This window comes from Schistocerca piceifrons, chromosome 3 (genome assembly GCF_021461385.2).
Source record: "Schistocerca piceifrons isolate TAMUIC-IGC-003096 chromosome 3, iqSchPice1.1, whole genome shotgun sequence".
Taxonomy (NCBI): Eukaryota; Metazoa; Arthropoda; class Insecta; order Orthoptera; family Acrididae; genus Schistocerca; species Schistocerca piceifrons.
The window spans coordinates 233,677,882-233,695,671 of record NC_060140.1 but is presented as its reverse complement, the minus strand read 5'-3'; the positions used below and the strand labels follow the sequence as shown (position 1 = coordinate 233,695,671).

General features: G+C 36.5%; 1 protein-coding gene across 11 annotated transcripts in view; it reads right to left on the bottom strand.

The window, feature by feature from the left end:
• The window catches only part of LOC124789839 (serine/threonine-protein kinase tousled-like 2), a 576,094-nt gene that overhangs the window by 10,040 nt on the left and 548,264 nt on the right, over positions 1-17,790 (bottom strand). For 10 of the 11 annotated variants that reach the window (XM_047257336.1, XM_047257338.1, XM_047257339.1 and 7 more), the window contains 11 exons: positions 15,687-15,821; positions 15,197-15,289; positions 13,946-14,193; positions 9,836-10,061; positions 9,542-9,745; positions 7,537-7,628; positions 7,299-7,446; positions 5,769-5,880; positions 5,333-5,471; positions 4,278-4,389; positions 631-738 (listed from right to left, as the gene is read on the bottom strand). In XM_047257336.1, coding sequence (XP_047113292.1) covers positions 631-738; positions 4,278-4,389; positions 5,333-5,471; positions 5,769-5,880; positions 7,299-7,446; positions 7,537-7,628; positions 9,542-9,745; positions 9,836-10,061; positions 13,946-14,193; positions 15,197-15,289; positions 15,687-15,821 — 1,617 coding nt within the window. The remainder of the gene's footprint in view (positions 1-630; positions 739-4,277; positions 4,390-5,332; positions 5,472-5,768; positions 5,881-7,298; positions 7,447-7,536; positions 7,629-9,541; positions 9,746-9,835; positions 10,062-13,945; positions 14,194-15,196; positions 15,290-15,686; positions 15,822-17,790) is intronic. The other variant, XM_047257337.1, reaches the window with a different exon arrangement.

Sequence of the window (17,790 nt, the reverse complement as noted above, 5' to 3'; positions counted from 1 at the left end):
CATCAATGCGATTTTTTTTCTCCAGCCACAAAATGAACCCTTTCAAATTATTCCATCACTTGTGTTAAGTAATCTAGCTTACCTCTACTTTATCTATTTCTTTAATTTAATTTTCACACACCTATTGAACAGTGATTCACTTCCTTTCCCACCTCTGGAAATCTCACAAATCTGTAATGATCTAGTGCCATCTTTAACACATTTGTAAAATGAATTTGTCAAAATTTCTTATGCAGCATCTATTTAGAATCGATTCATAAGCAGAAGAAACTGTTCACCAAAGTGGAGGAACAAATTAAGGTATTTGCACTTTGAACAAAACATGAACCTTCACAAGTTCAGAACAGCAGTTTGACTTCAGGTAACCTTTCATATATTAACATTAGAGAGTACCATTAAAGATCTATGTGTAAAGGAACTTTTGGGACAGAAATCATTCAAGATATTTGAATAAATTAGTTGTAGGGCCTGTAAATTAGCCCAGGAATTTTTATAATAATGATATGAATTTTTATAATGATATTTAAGGTAAGACATGCAAAACTTTTTTCAAGTGCAATTGACGTAATGACTACGATAAAAATATTTGACAGCATCAGAAAGTTTATGTCAAAAGTAAAATATTCATACCTTGGCTTCATTTGTAACTGTTGGTTTATTTGCAAACTGAACTTCAGTTGCTTTCAGTATTGTATTCTCTTCTAGGATTGTAGCTTGTGACTGGTTGTGTCCAAATGGCTATAAAATAGTAATAATATAATAAACACTATGACCAATAAACAAGAAATGAAATGTCACATTTTTCATAAATAATTCCCCCCCCCCCCCCCCTCTCTCTCTCTCTCTCTCTCTCTCTCTCTCTCTCTCTCTCTCTCTCAAATCTTAGTTACTACTACAACATCTTTCATTAAATGCCTACATATCAACTTCATCTAACACTTATTTTATTTTTAAACAGGACAGTTGAAAAGTGTATTCCTTCCTATAGCCTACAAATACCTCAGTGTTCTGAAAACTGACTTCAGCTGCAAAAAGAAAGACTCAAGATATTTAGCAAATTTTGGCTCATTGGACTTACTGTGTGATACTACTGAAACTCCTATGGAATTTTCACAGAGTGCTACACAATATTGAATATTTTGGCCAAACGCTGTAAGTGTGAAAATCTCTGTTGAGCCTATCTGCAACTCAGCATCTCCACTATATGGTGAGTAGCAAGTTTCCTTCTCCAATATTGTAATAATGAATACAACTGCCTTAAACCATATTTTGGATATAATAGAGGGAAACAATCCACGTGGGAAAAATATATCTAAAAACAAAGATGATGTGACTTACCAAACGAAAGTGCTGGCAGGTCGATAGACACACAAACACAAACATACACACAAAATTCAAGCTTTCGCAAACAACGGTTGCTTCATCAGGAAAGAGGGAAGGAGAGGGAAAGACGTAAGGATGTGGGCTTTAAGGGAGAGGGTAAGGAGTCATTCCAATCCCACGAGCAGAAAGACTTACCTTAGGGGGGAAAAAGGACAGGTATACACTCTCACACACACCCATATCCAACCGCACATACACAGACACAAGCAGACATTTGTAAAGGCAAAGAGTTTCGGCAGAGATGTCAGTCGAGGCAGAAGTACAGAGGCAAAGATGTTGTTGAAAGACAGGTGAGGAATGAGCAGTGGCAACTTGAAATTAGCGGAGGTTGAGGCCTGGCAGATAACGAGAAGAGAGGATATACTGAATGGCAAGTTCCCATCTCCGGAGTTCTGACAGGTTGGTGTTAGTGGTGTTGTTTTTAGATATATTAAACCATATTTTACTTGAGAAGAGGATGAAAAAGGTCTGATGAACTCACTAATCATGTCTCCGTCTCACAATATGGCACGCAATGAAATGAGAAGTTTTCTGGAGGAGGAAACTAAAAAATTGATGAGTTGTAAAGGTATGTGCTGTTATTTCAGTGATTACACAGTCAAATCAAATTCACAAAGAACTTTACAGTAAGCCCTCATTTATCAGTAAGACACTGCATCCCACCTGACCTCTGTGCACGCACTGATTCAATTGGGAATTGTGTCTAAACAAGTTCCTCTCCTGAGGTAAGAAGGGCTCACAATGGCTGGAGCCAATCCTAGACTAGCTGAATACTAGCACTGGGGATGAGTTGACATCCGAGCAGATCCCAGACATATTCTATCTGGTACAGACCTGTCGATTTTACTGGCCATGAAAATATCTCAACATCATGTTCGTAGGACCACAAGCTGTGTAGATGAGCGTTGTCCAGTTGAAAAAACAGTCACATGATACAGTCCCGTAATATGAAACATGTGGACACGCATATGTGTGACGTACCACTGTACCACTATGTTTCCCTCAATCACTGTCAGCTGAGATCTGTAATATCCAGTGAGTCCCTAATCCATATCACCAGGAAGAGCACTGCCATGTTTCTCCAAAACACTGGAAAAATGGGAGCTCCCTGAAGATAACCGACATTCTCACTGACGTTGGTTAACCAGGGTAATGCACAAACGCATTTTAATGCAGCCTATGCATGGGACAATAATCCCCAAACCTAGATGCTGCTAGTCTCTGACCAAAGGTGTGCAATGACAAAAGTTGTAAGGAACCCATTACTTGTTCTCAGATGGCAGGTGTTTATGTGGAAGGGTTATAATGTGCATGGTGCACAATATGGTGATCCTAAATTGCGGTGGTCAACTGTAGCCTAGACAACAAGTGTGCCAGCCCTCACATTCCCATGCAGCCCAACATTGAGCCAGCATCACATCTGAAAGCCTGACAAACCTAAATATTGCACAATTTGACCAGCTGACTAATTTGAGACTCACAGTTAGGCCCCTTCCAAACTCTGTCAGTCACATATAATGCTATCTCACTGAAGTACAGGGCATCTGTACATGCTTCAAAGTGCTCACTCAACATCTGACACCATTCACACCCCAGCCATGTAACACTTAAACCAACAACACTAATGGACTCTGAAGTCCATTCTGTCACAGAATTGCAACTCTGTAATCATTTAGTTACCGTCATCAGGTGTGCAAATATACTAAGTTACCTTGTTTTGGGGATGCTTTAACTCTCTTGTAAGGCAATTTATTTACCAAAGATACTTTATTTGCTCATCCTTATGCATTTCATTTACATCATTACAGAATGAAACATTACTTTGCTATATTGAAACATATCTGACTAATACGGAAACAGCTCCATAAGAAAGAGATGATTTTCAATGGAGGTAAACCCATGCTCTGTAAAACTGAATTGTCCATTTCATGCTCTTGCCATTCAGTTGCTGCAGAAACGGCACAATATTCAATTTGGTAATGGATTTTTATAATTTACATAATGTTAATAACCAATATAAAACATCTAGCACCACAAACAAATTAGACAAATATACAGTAGGAGTTGCAAATGGCAGTCTCAGAAGACATGAAGAATGTAAGTCATTAATACTGTCGTACCACTAATTCAGATGAAATAATACAACTTCTTTTTACAAAATCTGTAAGGACTAGGATATTTTTCCCTCAAACTGGGTTTAGCTGTTGCACATGGAAGAAGTAGCTTTATATTACAATTTGAACATTTTTTGGCCAAATACATGTTCTGTAATTACAAAGCCATCATTGTGCTGGACCTGATGTAGAGTTTAGCATGAAAACTTCGAAGGTTTTCTGAAAATGCTACCCAAAGTCTTAAAGAACCACCTATTGTATTTTAAGCCCAAACTTAATTTCTCAATCATCTATACTGTTTTTCATGTAGTGTTATAGCTTAGCTTGGAGCCCAATTAATAAGAACACTAAAAAGGAACTACTGCAAATTTCTGTTTGCAAAACACTATTTTAATTTCCATAATACTCCTGTATTCCTAGAAAAAGCTCAAAGGGTGGGTTCATTAAAAAAAAAGTGTTTCTGCAACATTGTTTGTACGTCAGTTTTGCCAGGACATGAAAATATTCATTAAATGGGTGGATTCTTTAAAAAGGGATATGTTAATGGGTTTTCTGTAATCAACAGTGCTGTATCAGTACTGGAAGACACCACAGAAGTAACTCACTCATTAAGTAATGTTACACTTAACTGTACATCTATTTACACTGCTTAAAATTAAGTAACAAAATTCAGGATTTTCTAATGCTCACTTCATGGCAGCAAGACAGGCTGAAATTTAAAAGTATTTTATATTTCTAAAAAAATACTATGGATACAACATGAAGAGTAAAATACGGTACCTTTTTTCCATAAAGACACTGATAAAATATTACTCCCACACTCCACACATCAACCTTCGAAGATATTTTTGGGGGGTTCTTTCCTACTACAAAACACTCTGGAGGCAGATACCTGTAACAAGAGCACAAACGTGCAATGTAATTTCATCAATGTGAAGCATGGAAAATAAAAATACAATTACTTAAAAGTAATTAAATTTGATTGGTAATGCAAGCCACTGCTCACGTTTAACACAAATCGTGGCAGATGCAATTTAAAATAGGGCCCTACTGATGAGCTGGTGATTGAGATAATGAACTGTGTGTTATTGGTACACCTTTCATTGTAAGAATTCCACTAAGGACTTTCCTGAATCATTCCTTCTCAGAACAGGTACTGTCAACTACCACTGATCGTAGCAACACTCTTACATTACAAAAAACAACAAAAACATCTTTGTACACTGTCAAATAGATATGTTCATCAAAGAAGCTAACAGCACTCATTATTTTGATGATATTCTATTCTACGCAAGAGCAGCAAACTTACAGCTTCATTGCTAGGAATGGAAGCGCAGGAGGGATTGTTCGTTTAGCTAATGCATATTCTACTCATACACCTATGTACTTCATTCGATAACTTTGGTCAATATTTTAAGTGACTGACTACAATATTTTCAAGGCACATATGGTACTATAAGGGCATGAAAGACAATCATTAAAGGAGGCTTCACTCTGCTGCTTTGGATATTTGTCATAACCAACCAAATGATGCAATTTTGTTTGTGGATTTTTGTAGCTTTGTTGGTAACAAATAAAGATTAATTCAAAAGCTAACAAAATTATTCAAACAAACAACAATTTTATACTTTTTATGCAGAACTAATTTCTGATGAACGCAATGGTATTCTATAAAACTGATGTATTTGTAGTCACATAATTGCTAAGTGAAAGGAGACAAAGAACACACTGAGGATTTTAATCTGTGTGATAGTGACTTAACTCCTTGTATAGCAGCTATAGTCTTTCATACTTCCATGAGAACATTCAAAAAGTGATGAACTGTTAAAACTTACCAGTAAGTGCCAGCTCCTTGTGATGTCAAATCCATACCATGATCAGGATTATAATTTTCTTCATCCATTACTTTACTCAAACCAAAGTCTGTAATTTTGATTTCTCCACAGACATTGCCTTCAGTAAGTAAGATATTTCCTGTAACAGAATAAATATATTAATTTACTCTTAATACAGTGTTCAATAACATTATTTCTTGAGGATATCCTATAAAGTTAACAATCATGGGACAATAGAAAAGCCACACACTATTAATTTTACAATAGGAAACCTCTGGGAAGAAGTCCTACTGAATCATAAATTACTTCCCAAAAATTCCAATCCTAGAAAGAAACACACACACACACACACACACACACACACACACACACACACACACACACACACACACAGAGAGAGAGAGAGAGAGAGAGAGAGAGAGCACAAAATACTTACCAGGTTTCAGGTCATAATGAATAACAGGGGGCTTTATCTCATTGAGGTATTTCAGAGCAGAGACAACCTGCATCACAATGGAGCGAGCTTCTCTTTCTGGAATTGTTTTATGCTGGAAAAATTCAAAAAAGTTATTATGTTTGTGTACTCAATTCTACAGGGCAGCATAGCAAATCTGATTAAAAATATGCACTGCCTTCTACGTACAGTGCAGACTACACAAGCACATACGATGCTTTAGAATAAGTAAATGAAAACCCTATTAATTTGGGAAAAAAACATTCAACTTCATAAAATCCTTAAAGTTTTGTACTTCCATGTAACATATTTAGCAGAGTATAAAACAACCCTTTATATGAGATGACCCCCATTTTTTAAAAGGCTCCTTGAGAAATTTTTTTTAACATATTTTGACTAATCAAAATTACTAACTTTTATGGATGTAAGGTCTTTGCCTAAGTAGTTAACAATGCATCTCTTCTAAACTTATTATAGATATAAAATAAACAAAAGGAAATGGTTATCCTCATTGCCTTTTTTGCTTCCTGTTGTCTGTGGTATCACTATTTTTAAACATCATAATCACCACCCTACTAACAGGGGTCAGCTCTCCCTGCAATCTAGTGACCTCTGTTGGTACAATCTCCACAATACGTCTTTCCGCAGTAACTTATTCTTGTGATAACAGCTGCAATTGGTTTGATTTGAATTATTTTGTTTGTTAGACATTTCATACTGGATTAATTTTCTTTCTTGTTTCACCTGAATGATACCATCTTGGTATGAAGTTAGTGACATTTTCCCCTCAGTTTTCTAATACAGCTTGTGAACGACGACAGAATTTCTGACTTGCAACTCACTTGGGAATAATTGAAGTTTCTCATAACAAAATAAAATACTGACTTTGGTTCAAAATCAAATAATGGTTTTAAGAGGGCAAGATTTTCACATCTGAATGTTACCTTTACTTAAAAAGCAGCATAAATGTATGTATATTGTAACCATACTTTTACGAGAATTGTTATTGCAAACCTATTCAAATACAACCAAAGTTTGTAAGGTGACAGAATTTAATACTATTTCTTCCTACGTTTCACAAAACTGTCAATATTTAAACAGAGGTTTAGAGTGTTGTAGTGGTCAGTTCATAGCCTCTCGCACCCCTTGCACTGGCACAATTGTTCGGTGCAGAGAAATCTCTGGCCCATTTGAATGAAGGCATTGCTAATTTGGTACACCCTACCCACTGGAATTCTTCAAAATAAGATTGTATTTCTGTAGCCATAGAAGTGTGGGTGAGTGCGCGCGCACGTGTGTGTGTGTGTGTGTGTGTGTGTGTGTGTGTGTGTGTGTGTGTGTGTCACACAAAATCCTTCTTAGTATCTGAAACACAATTTCCTTATTGATTTCATTTGCCTGACAAGCAACAGAAATTATATTATTCTAATTTTCAACCATTTGAATTTTATTTTAGTGGTTTATACACATGTGGATTGTACCATGTGCTAGCTACTACTTGCATGAACTCACCTGTTTCAAATAAAAATCCAGGTCATGGCCATCACAGTATTCAAGAACAGTACAAAACGAATTGGCATCTATTTCAAATACATCATACAACTTAACAACCCTAGGATGATCGAGCGCTTTATGAATGTTGTATTCCCTCAGTGCATGTCTGTAAAAAGAAATTCTAATTGCAGAATTATGTTTTTAATACCTACTGACAACTAACAAAGTTCACCAGTTAAATACATTTCACACTTACTTGATGTAATTAGCTTTCTTATCTTCCTTCCAGTCTTTATTTAATTGGTGTACCTTGCATGCTACGTACCTCTGCTCTTTCAAGTCAAAGGCCTGTTGGAATGATTAAAAAAAATGTGTGTCAGTAGTCACACTTCCACGAAACTTAAAACAGCATGTGGAAAAATGACAAAACCAAAGTAGTTGGGTAATATCATATTGCTACCAATATTATTTAAGATTAGCATAGCATTTTATTAAAATTTGCTCTACAATAGGTAGTACATACAATTTTTGAACCATATTTCAAACTGTTATATAACCTGTAAGTCAGATGCATGAAACTGGTTCACTGCCTTTTAAGACTCAGTGCAAGTCATTTAAACTTAATTTATCTGCCACTTCATAATTCATAATCTGCCACTTCATAATTCATACACAAATTCTGCAACCTCAGTGCGGGCGGAATAGAACTGACCCAGAAAATATTTACAGTAAGGCTGGCACAGAAATGACTCTTCCCAAATAAGATCACAGAATATGGCCACTACTGACATCAATGAGCACTCTGCTCAATTTATTTATTGTTAGACACATTTAACAGTTTGAGGAATAGCAGCAATAGGAACTATAACACTGCTTTTTAGTTATTTCAGATTCTGAGGATTATTTGAGTACTCCTGACCAATTTCTTCCACAGGTAAAAATCATGGTGAGAGGAGACAATGGAGGTGGCTCCAAGACTGCACTGCCTCTGTAGAGCCATCCGTCTTCTGTGAGCTGATACCCATATGCAGTAACTAGTTTCTGGATTTAATAGTTAGAATTAACAGTTTGGTGAAAGAACTGTGGTACGATGCAGACACTTGACACTGCGCACTGAATATCACTTGTGATTATGGAACAGCTTTTCAGAGAACCAATGCAAATTTTTTGAAGGATAATGGTGCACATTCTGTGAGTTCACATGCACTTTGAGTGGGTGAACTCGCATCTCATGAAGAAACGAAGAATTGAGGATCCAGAAGTCCTGTTTCTACTGCACTCCAAAACTTTGAAACATGCGGAAGTTCCTCGGGACACTAAATATTTAAACATGCAAGTGCAGGCAATCTCTTAATTCTCACTTGCACAGATAAACAGCACTGAAATTTTGTCAGACTGTTCCAAGATTTCCTTCACTCAAGCCACATTTTTTTGGTATTAGAACTCTGGATCGTTTTACTCACTACACAGCCTGTTTCAGCTATTTTTGTCACTAAGTGTTGCAATAGATTTAGCTGAAAGTTTTGAAAGTACACTATGTTTTAAGCTCTTGAGCAAACAGTCCCTCCACTTTTTTTACACTGTGACTGTAAAGTAAGACACTGGGTATGTGCTGTTTTATTGTGGGTAGCAAGGTTCAATTCTGTATCAGTTTTATAAACTTTTCTGGGCCAGTTTTATTTGGCCCATCCTGTATTTTCTCTTACTATCCATGAAATAGCCATAACAGCTTTTTGGTGTCCTAACACAAGTATTCTGCATCAAAATTTGCATGTATTTTTCTGCTGAATTATGTACCCAACATTTACACCATCAGTTAATTTGTCCATAATAGTGTCGTTTTTATTTTGAAGTATTACATATCACAGCAAACTAATTTATTATTTTTCAGACATTCAACAAATTCAAAGGTGTCAACACCTAGAAACCCCTATTAAATGGAACATTCTAATTTACCCTATTAATTGATTTGGAAAACAATTAGCTCACCACTTATGATTAATTACTGTTATCACACAACCATGTAAACAGACATTTTGATTTATGTAGCCTGATAAAAAATAGGAAAGTCAACTAAGAATATGGAAACTAATTAAGTACATATTTTTATAGTGAGCATCACAAATCTGCTCAAATTACACATTTTCAGACAAATTATTGTATTTTTCTTTATTAAATGACAGAGAAAAAAATTCTACTTTTCATCACTGAAAAGGGTCTGAATAAAAAGTTATATTCACGGATACATTCAAATGTCTTACCTTATGAACTTCACTGAATCCACCTTTACCCAGCAGCATTAACAAGAGGTACCTTTCATTCAGCACAGGATGGTTATTGAAACGAGACTGGTCTTCATTGTGAATTCTTTTCAATTCGCGAATATGAAGGTTTCGTTCCCGTTCCAGTTTCTCCATTTCTAGCTGCAGATCTGAGTCTTCTTTTTTCAGGGCACTTTGCCGCAGCTAAACAAATATATTTATGTCATTCATCGTGTAATACTGGGAGAGGTGAGACAGTGAGAGAGTGAGTGGAGAGAGTCAATGAATACTCACCTTAAGAATTTCATCAGACTCATAGTATTCTTGCCAAGAGAGGCCTGGAACAGCATCAGGCTTCAGGAACGTGGCATCCGTACCATTATGCAGGATAGCTGCTCCTTGACTTGCTTGACCACTATTACGTTTCCGACCCGTTTCATTATTTGATGGCCTCCTTTTTAAGAGCATTTTCTTTTGCCTATCTATTTCTTCTCTTTCTGCAGTAATTTCTTCTTGTCGCCTATTTACACACAAATTATTGATTACTAGACAAAATAAGAATTATCAGAAACTCAGTTACAGTAAATAGCAGACTCTCCCAAGGACTGTAATTTCCAAAACTTTCACACTTTTCTTTGAATGCTAAAGGTGTCAAGGATAGTAATTCAACTTAGTACATACTAAACATACATCTATCTGAATGCACTGCAGGTTACTACACTATGTAATCAAAAGTATCCAGACATCTGGCTGAAAATAACTTAGAAGTTCGTGGCACCCTTCATCAATAATGATGGAATTTAATATGGTGTTGCCGCCCCCCTCCCCCCAGCCTTGATGACAGCTTCCACTCTCTCGGGCATATGTTCAATCAGGTGCTGGAAGGTTTCTTGGGGAATGGCAGTGCTGCACTGAGGAGAGGTATCAACGTTGGTCAGTAAGGCCTAGCATGAAGTTGGCATTCCAAAACAACCCAAAGCAGTTCTGTAGGAAGGATTCAGGTCAGGACTGTGTGCAGGCCAGTCCATTACAGGGATGTCATTGTTACATAACCACAGGCTGTGCATGATGAACAGGTGCTCAAACGTGTTGAAAGAGGCAATCACCATCCCTGATTGCTCTTCAACAGTGGGAAGCAAGGTGCTTCAAACTCATCAATGTGGGCCTGTGCTGTGATAGTGCCATGCAAAACATGACCACACCATAACACCACCGCCTCCAAATTTTATTGATGGCTCTACACACGCTGCCAGATGATGTTCACTGGGCATTCGCCATACCCACACCTTGCCACTGGATCGCCACATTGTGTACTCCACACAACATTTTTTCCATTGTTCAATTGTCCAATGTTTATGCTCTTTACACCATGCAAGGCATTGTTTGGCATTTACCGGCATGATGGCTTGCTTATGGTCAGCCGCTCAACCATGAAATCCAAGTTCTTTCATCTCCCGCCGAACTGTCAAAGTACTTACAGTTTATCCTGATGCAATTTGTAATTCCTGTGTGGTGGTCTGGATAGATGTCTGCGTATTACACATTACGACCCTCTTCAACTTTCAGCGGTCTGTCAGCAGACGAGGTCGGCCTGTAAGCTTTTGTGCTGTATGTGTTCCTTCACGTTTCCACTCCACTATCACATCAGAAACAGTGGACCTAGGGATGTTTAGGAGTGTGGAAATCTTGTGTACAGACTTTGACACAAGTGATACTCAATGACCTAACCATGTTTGAAGTCAGCGAGTTCTGTGGAGCACACCATTCTGCTCTCTCACGGTGTCTAATGACTACTGAGGTCGTTGATATGGAGTACCTGGCAGCAGGTGACAGCACAATCCACTTAATATGAAAAACTGTTTTTTGGGGTGTACGGATACATCTGATCACATCGTGTACATTTGAGATAACATCCAATTAAATCCAAGAAAAACAATGAGTTTGCATGTCAAAATGGTTTTAAGTTACTCGAGGAACCTTTATTTCCACTCTGCCAAGCTACACTTCTGAGAAAAACACACACATTACAAGAAAAATTAACCAAACCTTCGCTATTTCTAATTTACAATTTGGTTGTGCAACTTTCATTTGCACCTTTCATTTCCTTTACATTTCCAAGAGTATCCTTTACTGTATCACATAAACTGTAGTGTGTTTAAAATTGGTTATGACATTCCATGTTTGGTTCACAGAGGCAACAGGACACTACTTACTGTCCAGGCAACAGCCATAGTGGGCCAGGTTTCCCCCACTGACAATAGTAATGGACAACATGCCATACAGCTGTGTTGTGATTGATAAAGCAACAATGCCATGGAGGGAAGTGGATATTTTGGTCTGGGTACAAAGAAATGTTACATTTGGTAAAGGTGAACCTAGCATGTGTGAAGCAGAGCTATCAGAACTTTTAGTGCCATATAAGCTGAGAACCGCATGTTACCAGATCAACAAACTAGCTATTACTGAAGGACAGTTTAATTTGGTTTCTGCCATACCATGCCTATTTAAATATAATTGAAAGTGTTTGGGCCCAGGTAAAAGTAATGTGGCAAAAAACAACAGGAAGTTTATGGTAAGAAAGGTTGAAATGCTGGCAAAACAAGCTACTGCAAATCTTACACCACACAACCATTTTTGAGTTGTCAGTCATATTAGTAACGTAGTTGTGGAAACATAGGTTCACGAAGAACTGTGGCAAGTTTTGGGTAGTGCTTAAATTCTCTTGTTCCCATGTTAAAATCTGCTTATTTAGCCAAATCATGGGAGTTTACAAATAGTCATTCACTAACATTCTAATGCAGTTAACATTACAACAACCCTGAAAACTTGTATTATTCACTCAGTAACTGGGGACAAGATGTGTCAATATTTTATTAAAAGCCCATTCTCAGTACAAAAGCAAATGAGTAATTTTTTCACTTCTATATTGTTGCAAAACCTACAGTAATTCTCATTTCACCAGCTAACTTAGCCCATTAAAAATTGTACAATTTCGATGGGAAAAAATCTGTAGTTACTAGAATATTATGCCAGATATGGAAGTTTCGCGTATTAATCAAATGACAAAATACTCTTCTCTTTGTGTGCTATCAGTTGTCAAAATCTTGATTCAATATCTGAAGCACTTATGAGATACAAGTGATTTATGAATATTTCATTCTAGCATTTTCACTGGCATAAGCATTTGTGACAGTACTTTATATACATTTCATTTTCTCGAGATTAGAGACAATGATATCCTTCAGATTTCATATGCAGCAACATGTGACCATGCCAAATGAAAATTCGTTACAATCCCTATTTTTCACTGCAAATTTTAAGAATTTCTTGCAGTAGTTTATGTATCTTGAAAAACAACAACAGTGACCATTAATGAAATGATAGGCAAATCATGAAGCTGACTAACGGAACTATAAGATATGTGGGAATCACATTTTACTTAATAGTTTCTTTAAAATCAACTGAATGAGCAGACACTGGCAGCTACACTTCTGGTCACCCACCCTGTACCGAACTGTCAAAAATCATAACTTATTTAAAATGCACTGTATACACTTAAATTTAAAATATCCTATCTTTCAGGGAAAGCCAACCACCTAACACTCTGCACTAATTTCCCGTAAGTTGTATAGGTTAATTTCCATATTTTTGCAACAGTAATGAGTCTTATTAAGACTAGATGTGTTTCACTTTGTTCTAAAGCATCCTCAGTGGTCACTGTTACAATATGCTTTTTCTTCTCTTACAATTTTGTTTCCTATGATAATGAACAGCAAACAAAACTATAAGGAAAAAACGATATTACACTGACCACTGAAAATGCTTTCCAAGTTTGGTTTGCGTGTACTGTCACTACTGGGGTCTAGCCACATTCTCAACAATCATATCGCTATAAATTAAATTGCAATGCTCACCCAACCATCTTTAGTAGAAAACCATTGAATCTACTAACAACAATTCATCTACGATCAAAGTTGCTGAGTACTTTTATCTCTAATGTACTTCCCATATATGCTGAAATTTCTTATTTGATCCCTTTTAATGGAGTTACGTAATGAATAAAGCCCTAATTTGTAACAAATTCACACACAAATTACTTATGATGAACTGCACCCAACCAACTAAAATTGCTGATAAATCAATTTTCTTCTACTTTTCCAAATTTCATGATCTCAATGTTATTCTATCTTCTTACTCTCGGAAGTTTGAAACTGTCACCTATTCTCTTGTTATTGTTAGGTTCCTACAGCCTTAAGGTACAAGTCTTGTTGCTACACATACACAATTAGCACAGAGTTTTCATTGGAGTCTAGTTTTTATATATGTATACCACACTAATACCTATGGCTAATACACTACAGTAATACAAAACAAAATGAATGTTTAGTGCAGCAGATAACATACCTGGCAAGCTCCTGGAAAGCATATCCATCTGTCCAGTTCTCTTGGAAAGTTGCCCCTACCCTCTGAGTAACAAACTGACCCAAACGCAATCTGTTTTGCATACATTTCTGCCGTGCTTCTTTCTTCTCAATATTTGATTTCTCCTTTAGTAACTTCTTCACAACGTCTATACATTTATTTATGTGAGATTTATGCTGCTCCATTTGTTTCTGTTGATGAGCTATTTGGTGCCTCATCTCCTCCATTGACTGTAAAAACAAAGGCTATCCATAGACGATACGTTACCACTTTTTTTCCAATTGCTATAACTTAAAATTTACAGAACTTTTAAAGTAACAGTAACAATATTTATGCGAGTAAAGTTTTTTGTACTTAGACTCTGAACACCATGTGAGTTCACTTTCCTCCACACCACTGTGCACTTTAGAAAGCAAAACTTCATTTTCAGCTAATCAGTCAATGCCAAAATATAATCTACAATAATAATTAAAAACACCACTAGCAAATAACTGGAACAGGACAGAAATTGGTACATGTTATGTATTACAATTTCAGAAAAATTGGACAGCTTATTCAAGAGAAAGAGCTATGCAAATTGAGCAAATCAATAATGCATTGGTCCACTTCTAGCCGTTATGCAAGCACTTGGCTTTGCACTGACAAATGTTGGGTGTACTCCTGATGCATAATGTGCCAAATTCTCTCCAACTGGCTGATTAGATCATCACAATACTGAACTGGTTGGAATGCCCTGCCCGTAACACTCCAAACATTGTCAATTGGGTACACATCCGAAGACCTATCCCAGTGCTCACATTTATATTACGTTACTCTACAAACGCGCCCCCCCCCCCCCCCCCCCACACACACACACAAAATATATTCCACGTTTCGCAGTTTTCAGTTCTATCAATTGCTGTCTTGTTATAAGTATCAGCTACTGTTTCATATCATTTACGAAAATTTCTCCATTCTTTATTATCAATAGTGAATCAAAAGTCATTTAAAGCAAAGTAAAGCAGACTTAGTCCACAGAAACTGAAGTGAAAATTAACCCATCTAAATTAGTCTACACTATGACAGGTTTCATGAATTTTCTGCAGTATGGAAATTCATAGCACAATAGTTTCTGATAGGCAAACTGTGTCGTGTCTTTTTTGCAATGTAATTGATGTTCAGTGACAATGTGCAAAAACATTTTAACCTGCCCATGTAAATTAGTTAGGATATATCATTAATACTCTCACATACCCGGTTCAGCTCATCTATTTTATTGTTCCGCAACTCGAGGTCAGACGAAGCCTGTGTCTCAAACTCTTGTATCCTTTGGCATGTTAATTCAGTCTGCAGAGAGAGAGAGAATTAAATAACATTTTTGCCACTCAAATGTCTGAAGCAGTAATCATGAAAGCATGTATTCCTTAGGTTGTCTATCAAGAAGTCCTAGTTTCTCACCATGTCACTGATGCTATGATTATTCTAGTAACTGTTCACATAAAATCGATGAACTTCACTTCCTTGGGTTTCACTCCACCACCTCTCTATACACCTTTGCAAGTAAGTTCTCTAATCTACTAGGTGAAATGGGTGGTCTTAATTAGTTAAACTTTTGTACTTCTCTACAAAATATAGTACTTATCAATAACACACTGTTCATAAGCTCAAATTATTGCAACTGCTGATTCCAGAATTTTTAATATTTGTCCAATAATTAATAATGAAATTACATTTACTGAGTTACCTGAACATGCTTGCTGACCGTAGGTGGAGGCCTAGGAGGGTGCATCATACTGTACTCTGGTGGTACACCCTGAACTGGTGTCTGTGGGGACTGTAGTATTGGTTGTGGTGATGGTGGGTACTGTAACAAAAGTGACTACTTACTCTTATTAACTCTCTGAAGTGAATAAAGTTTCAATATTAAGTTACACTAAATTAATCTAATGAATGGAATTTAAACAGAAAATATATTGATTTGGAATAACTGACTGTGGTTTAAGTATATGTATAATTTTTAAAATGCTGATCATCTATAACGTACAGAATGAAATCTGTTTATGCTTGCATCTTCAGCAGCAGATTAATTATTATGGGAATACAACCAAACCATTCCGTAAAATACATAAGGACCTTGAAAGTGTTTGCTGTCTCCACCTTTACACTCCCATTTTTGCATTTTTTTATCAATGTGATACAATTTCTTCAACTACCTATGGAAACCACAAGCAAAACAGGTTGCACCACAGCACATATCTCACTTCTGCACTTCACAAGAAAAAAATCCAACACTCATGTTTCACTGAAACTGAAGAAAGATGAGGAATTTATGCCCACCATCTTGTCTGTAGTTGACCATTTCATTTCATGAATGTAATACAGACATTTGCTAGTAAACAGAAAACTTCAGCTGCTGGAGATTCCATAATAAGATGGAAAACGCAAACATAATTTTAATAAAATGTGCACCGAATATGTGACAAAGGTAGCTTGAAAACTTAAGTATGTTGCCAAAACAAAGTAAATACAAGGAAAAGAAGAAGAAAAGAAGAAGGTGGCAAACAGTATGAGAAGAACTGAGGGAGTACAATGGAATTTTACACCAAGAGTATTATTCCGGTGTAAAAACCATAGAGCACTGAAAATTTTAAGTGTAATGTATATTCAAACTCTCAATTATTTACACCAGCCAAGAAATCATTCCAGATTACTGTCCTCAAACAACTATGATTACTTGAGACATTATGTTATCTTACATGCCCAACTTATGAGTGTCTCAAATTAACTGCATTGCTACGTTATAAGAGCTAGTTTATTGTGTAAATTTGGTCATGCACACTAGTTCTTTGACACTGTCACTAGGTTTGTTTGTGCTTAAAAGATTAGCCTCTGGTATTCATCAACTTTTCTTTTTACATTCCGTCATACTGAACTATCACTATTCAAAAACTTTCCAAAGTCTAACATAGCATGTGAAGCTATCTGTTCTGCTGCTTTGAACTCTTCAGTTAATAGACAGGCTTTATGTAATTTGAATGTACTTTTATGGCATGATCAAATTTTTATATAGTTGTTAATTACAATAATTAACAATGAGCAGGCCTCTTAGTTTCATCTCCTGCCAGTTGTCACAAATCCTTTGTTTTAACTGAAGTGTTCTGCAAGGTAGCAAAGTATGGTGTTTTATCAGCGCGATGGGTGAACGAGTTATTTTAGGATTTCTAATCAAAAAAAAAAAAGAATCATCGAATCTGCTACAACACCAAAAGCATACTATCACTGCAGGTAGTTTTCAGGGTTTCTTTGGTGCAATTGTTTCATAAGCCTCTAAATGGAAATAATCCTTTCATGGTCCCCTTTACTCAATCACAGTACAGTTGTTTCCTAGACCACTGTACACATGTATTCAACTGGGAATGAAGGCATTAAGGGGGGAGTTTGAAAAGCAGCAATAAAATAATTTGTAATTGCTAAAACACTTTGCTGCCAAGATTTAATGCCCAGAGAATGGCTTCAAATTCTAGTACTGCTTAATATGGGAAAATGTGTACTACTACACTACAATAAATTTGGTTGGCTTGAATCAGTTAAAGTATCTCCACTTTTTCTTATGTTTAATAAATTCAGTGTGTTAGCCCCTTTTGTACAGATACACGTGGTCTATAGTAGCAGAGAAACCACAGTGAACAATGTACTCAGTTCACCTGTCGAGCTGAGACTTCACGCAATAGAAAAATGCTAGTATGAGCCAGGAAACCAGGCACTGCTTATGCTCTACAGCAACCTGCTGCATATTAGTGTCTGAAAAGTAACTTTCATTCAAGGTATTTCCAATAGAAAACAAAGTA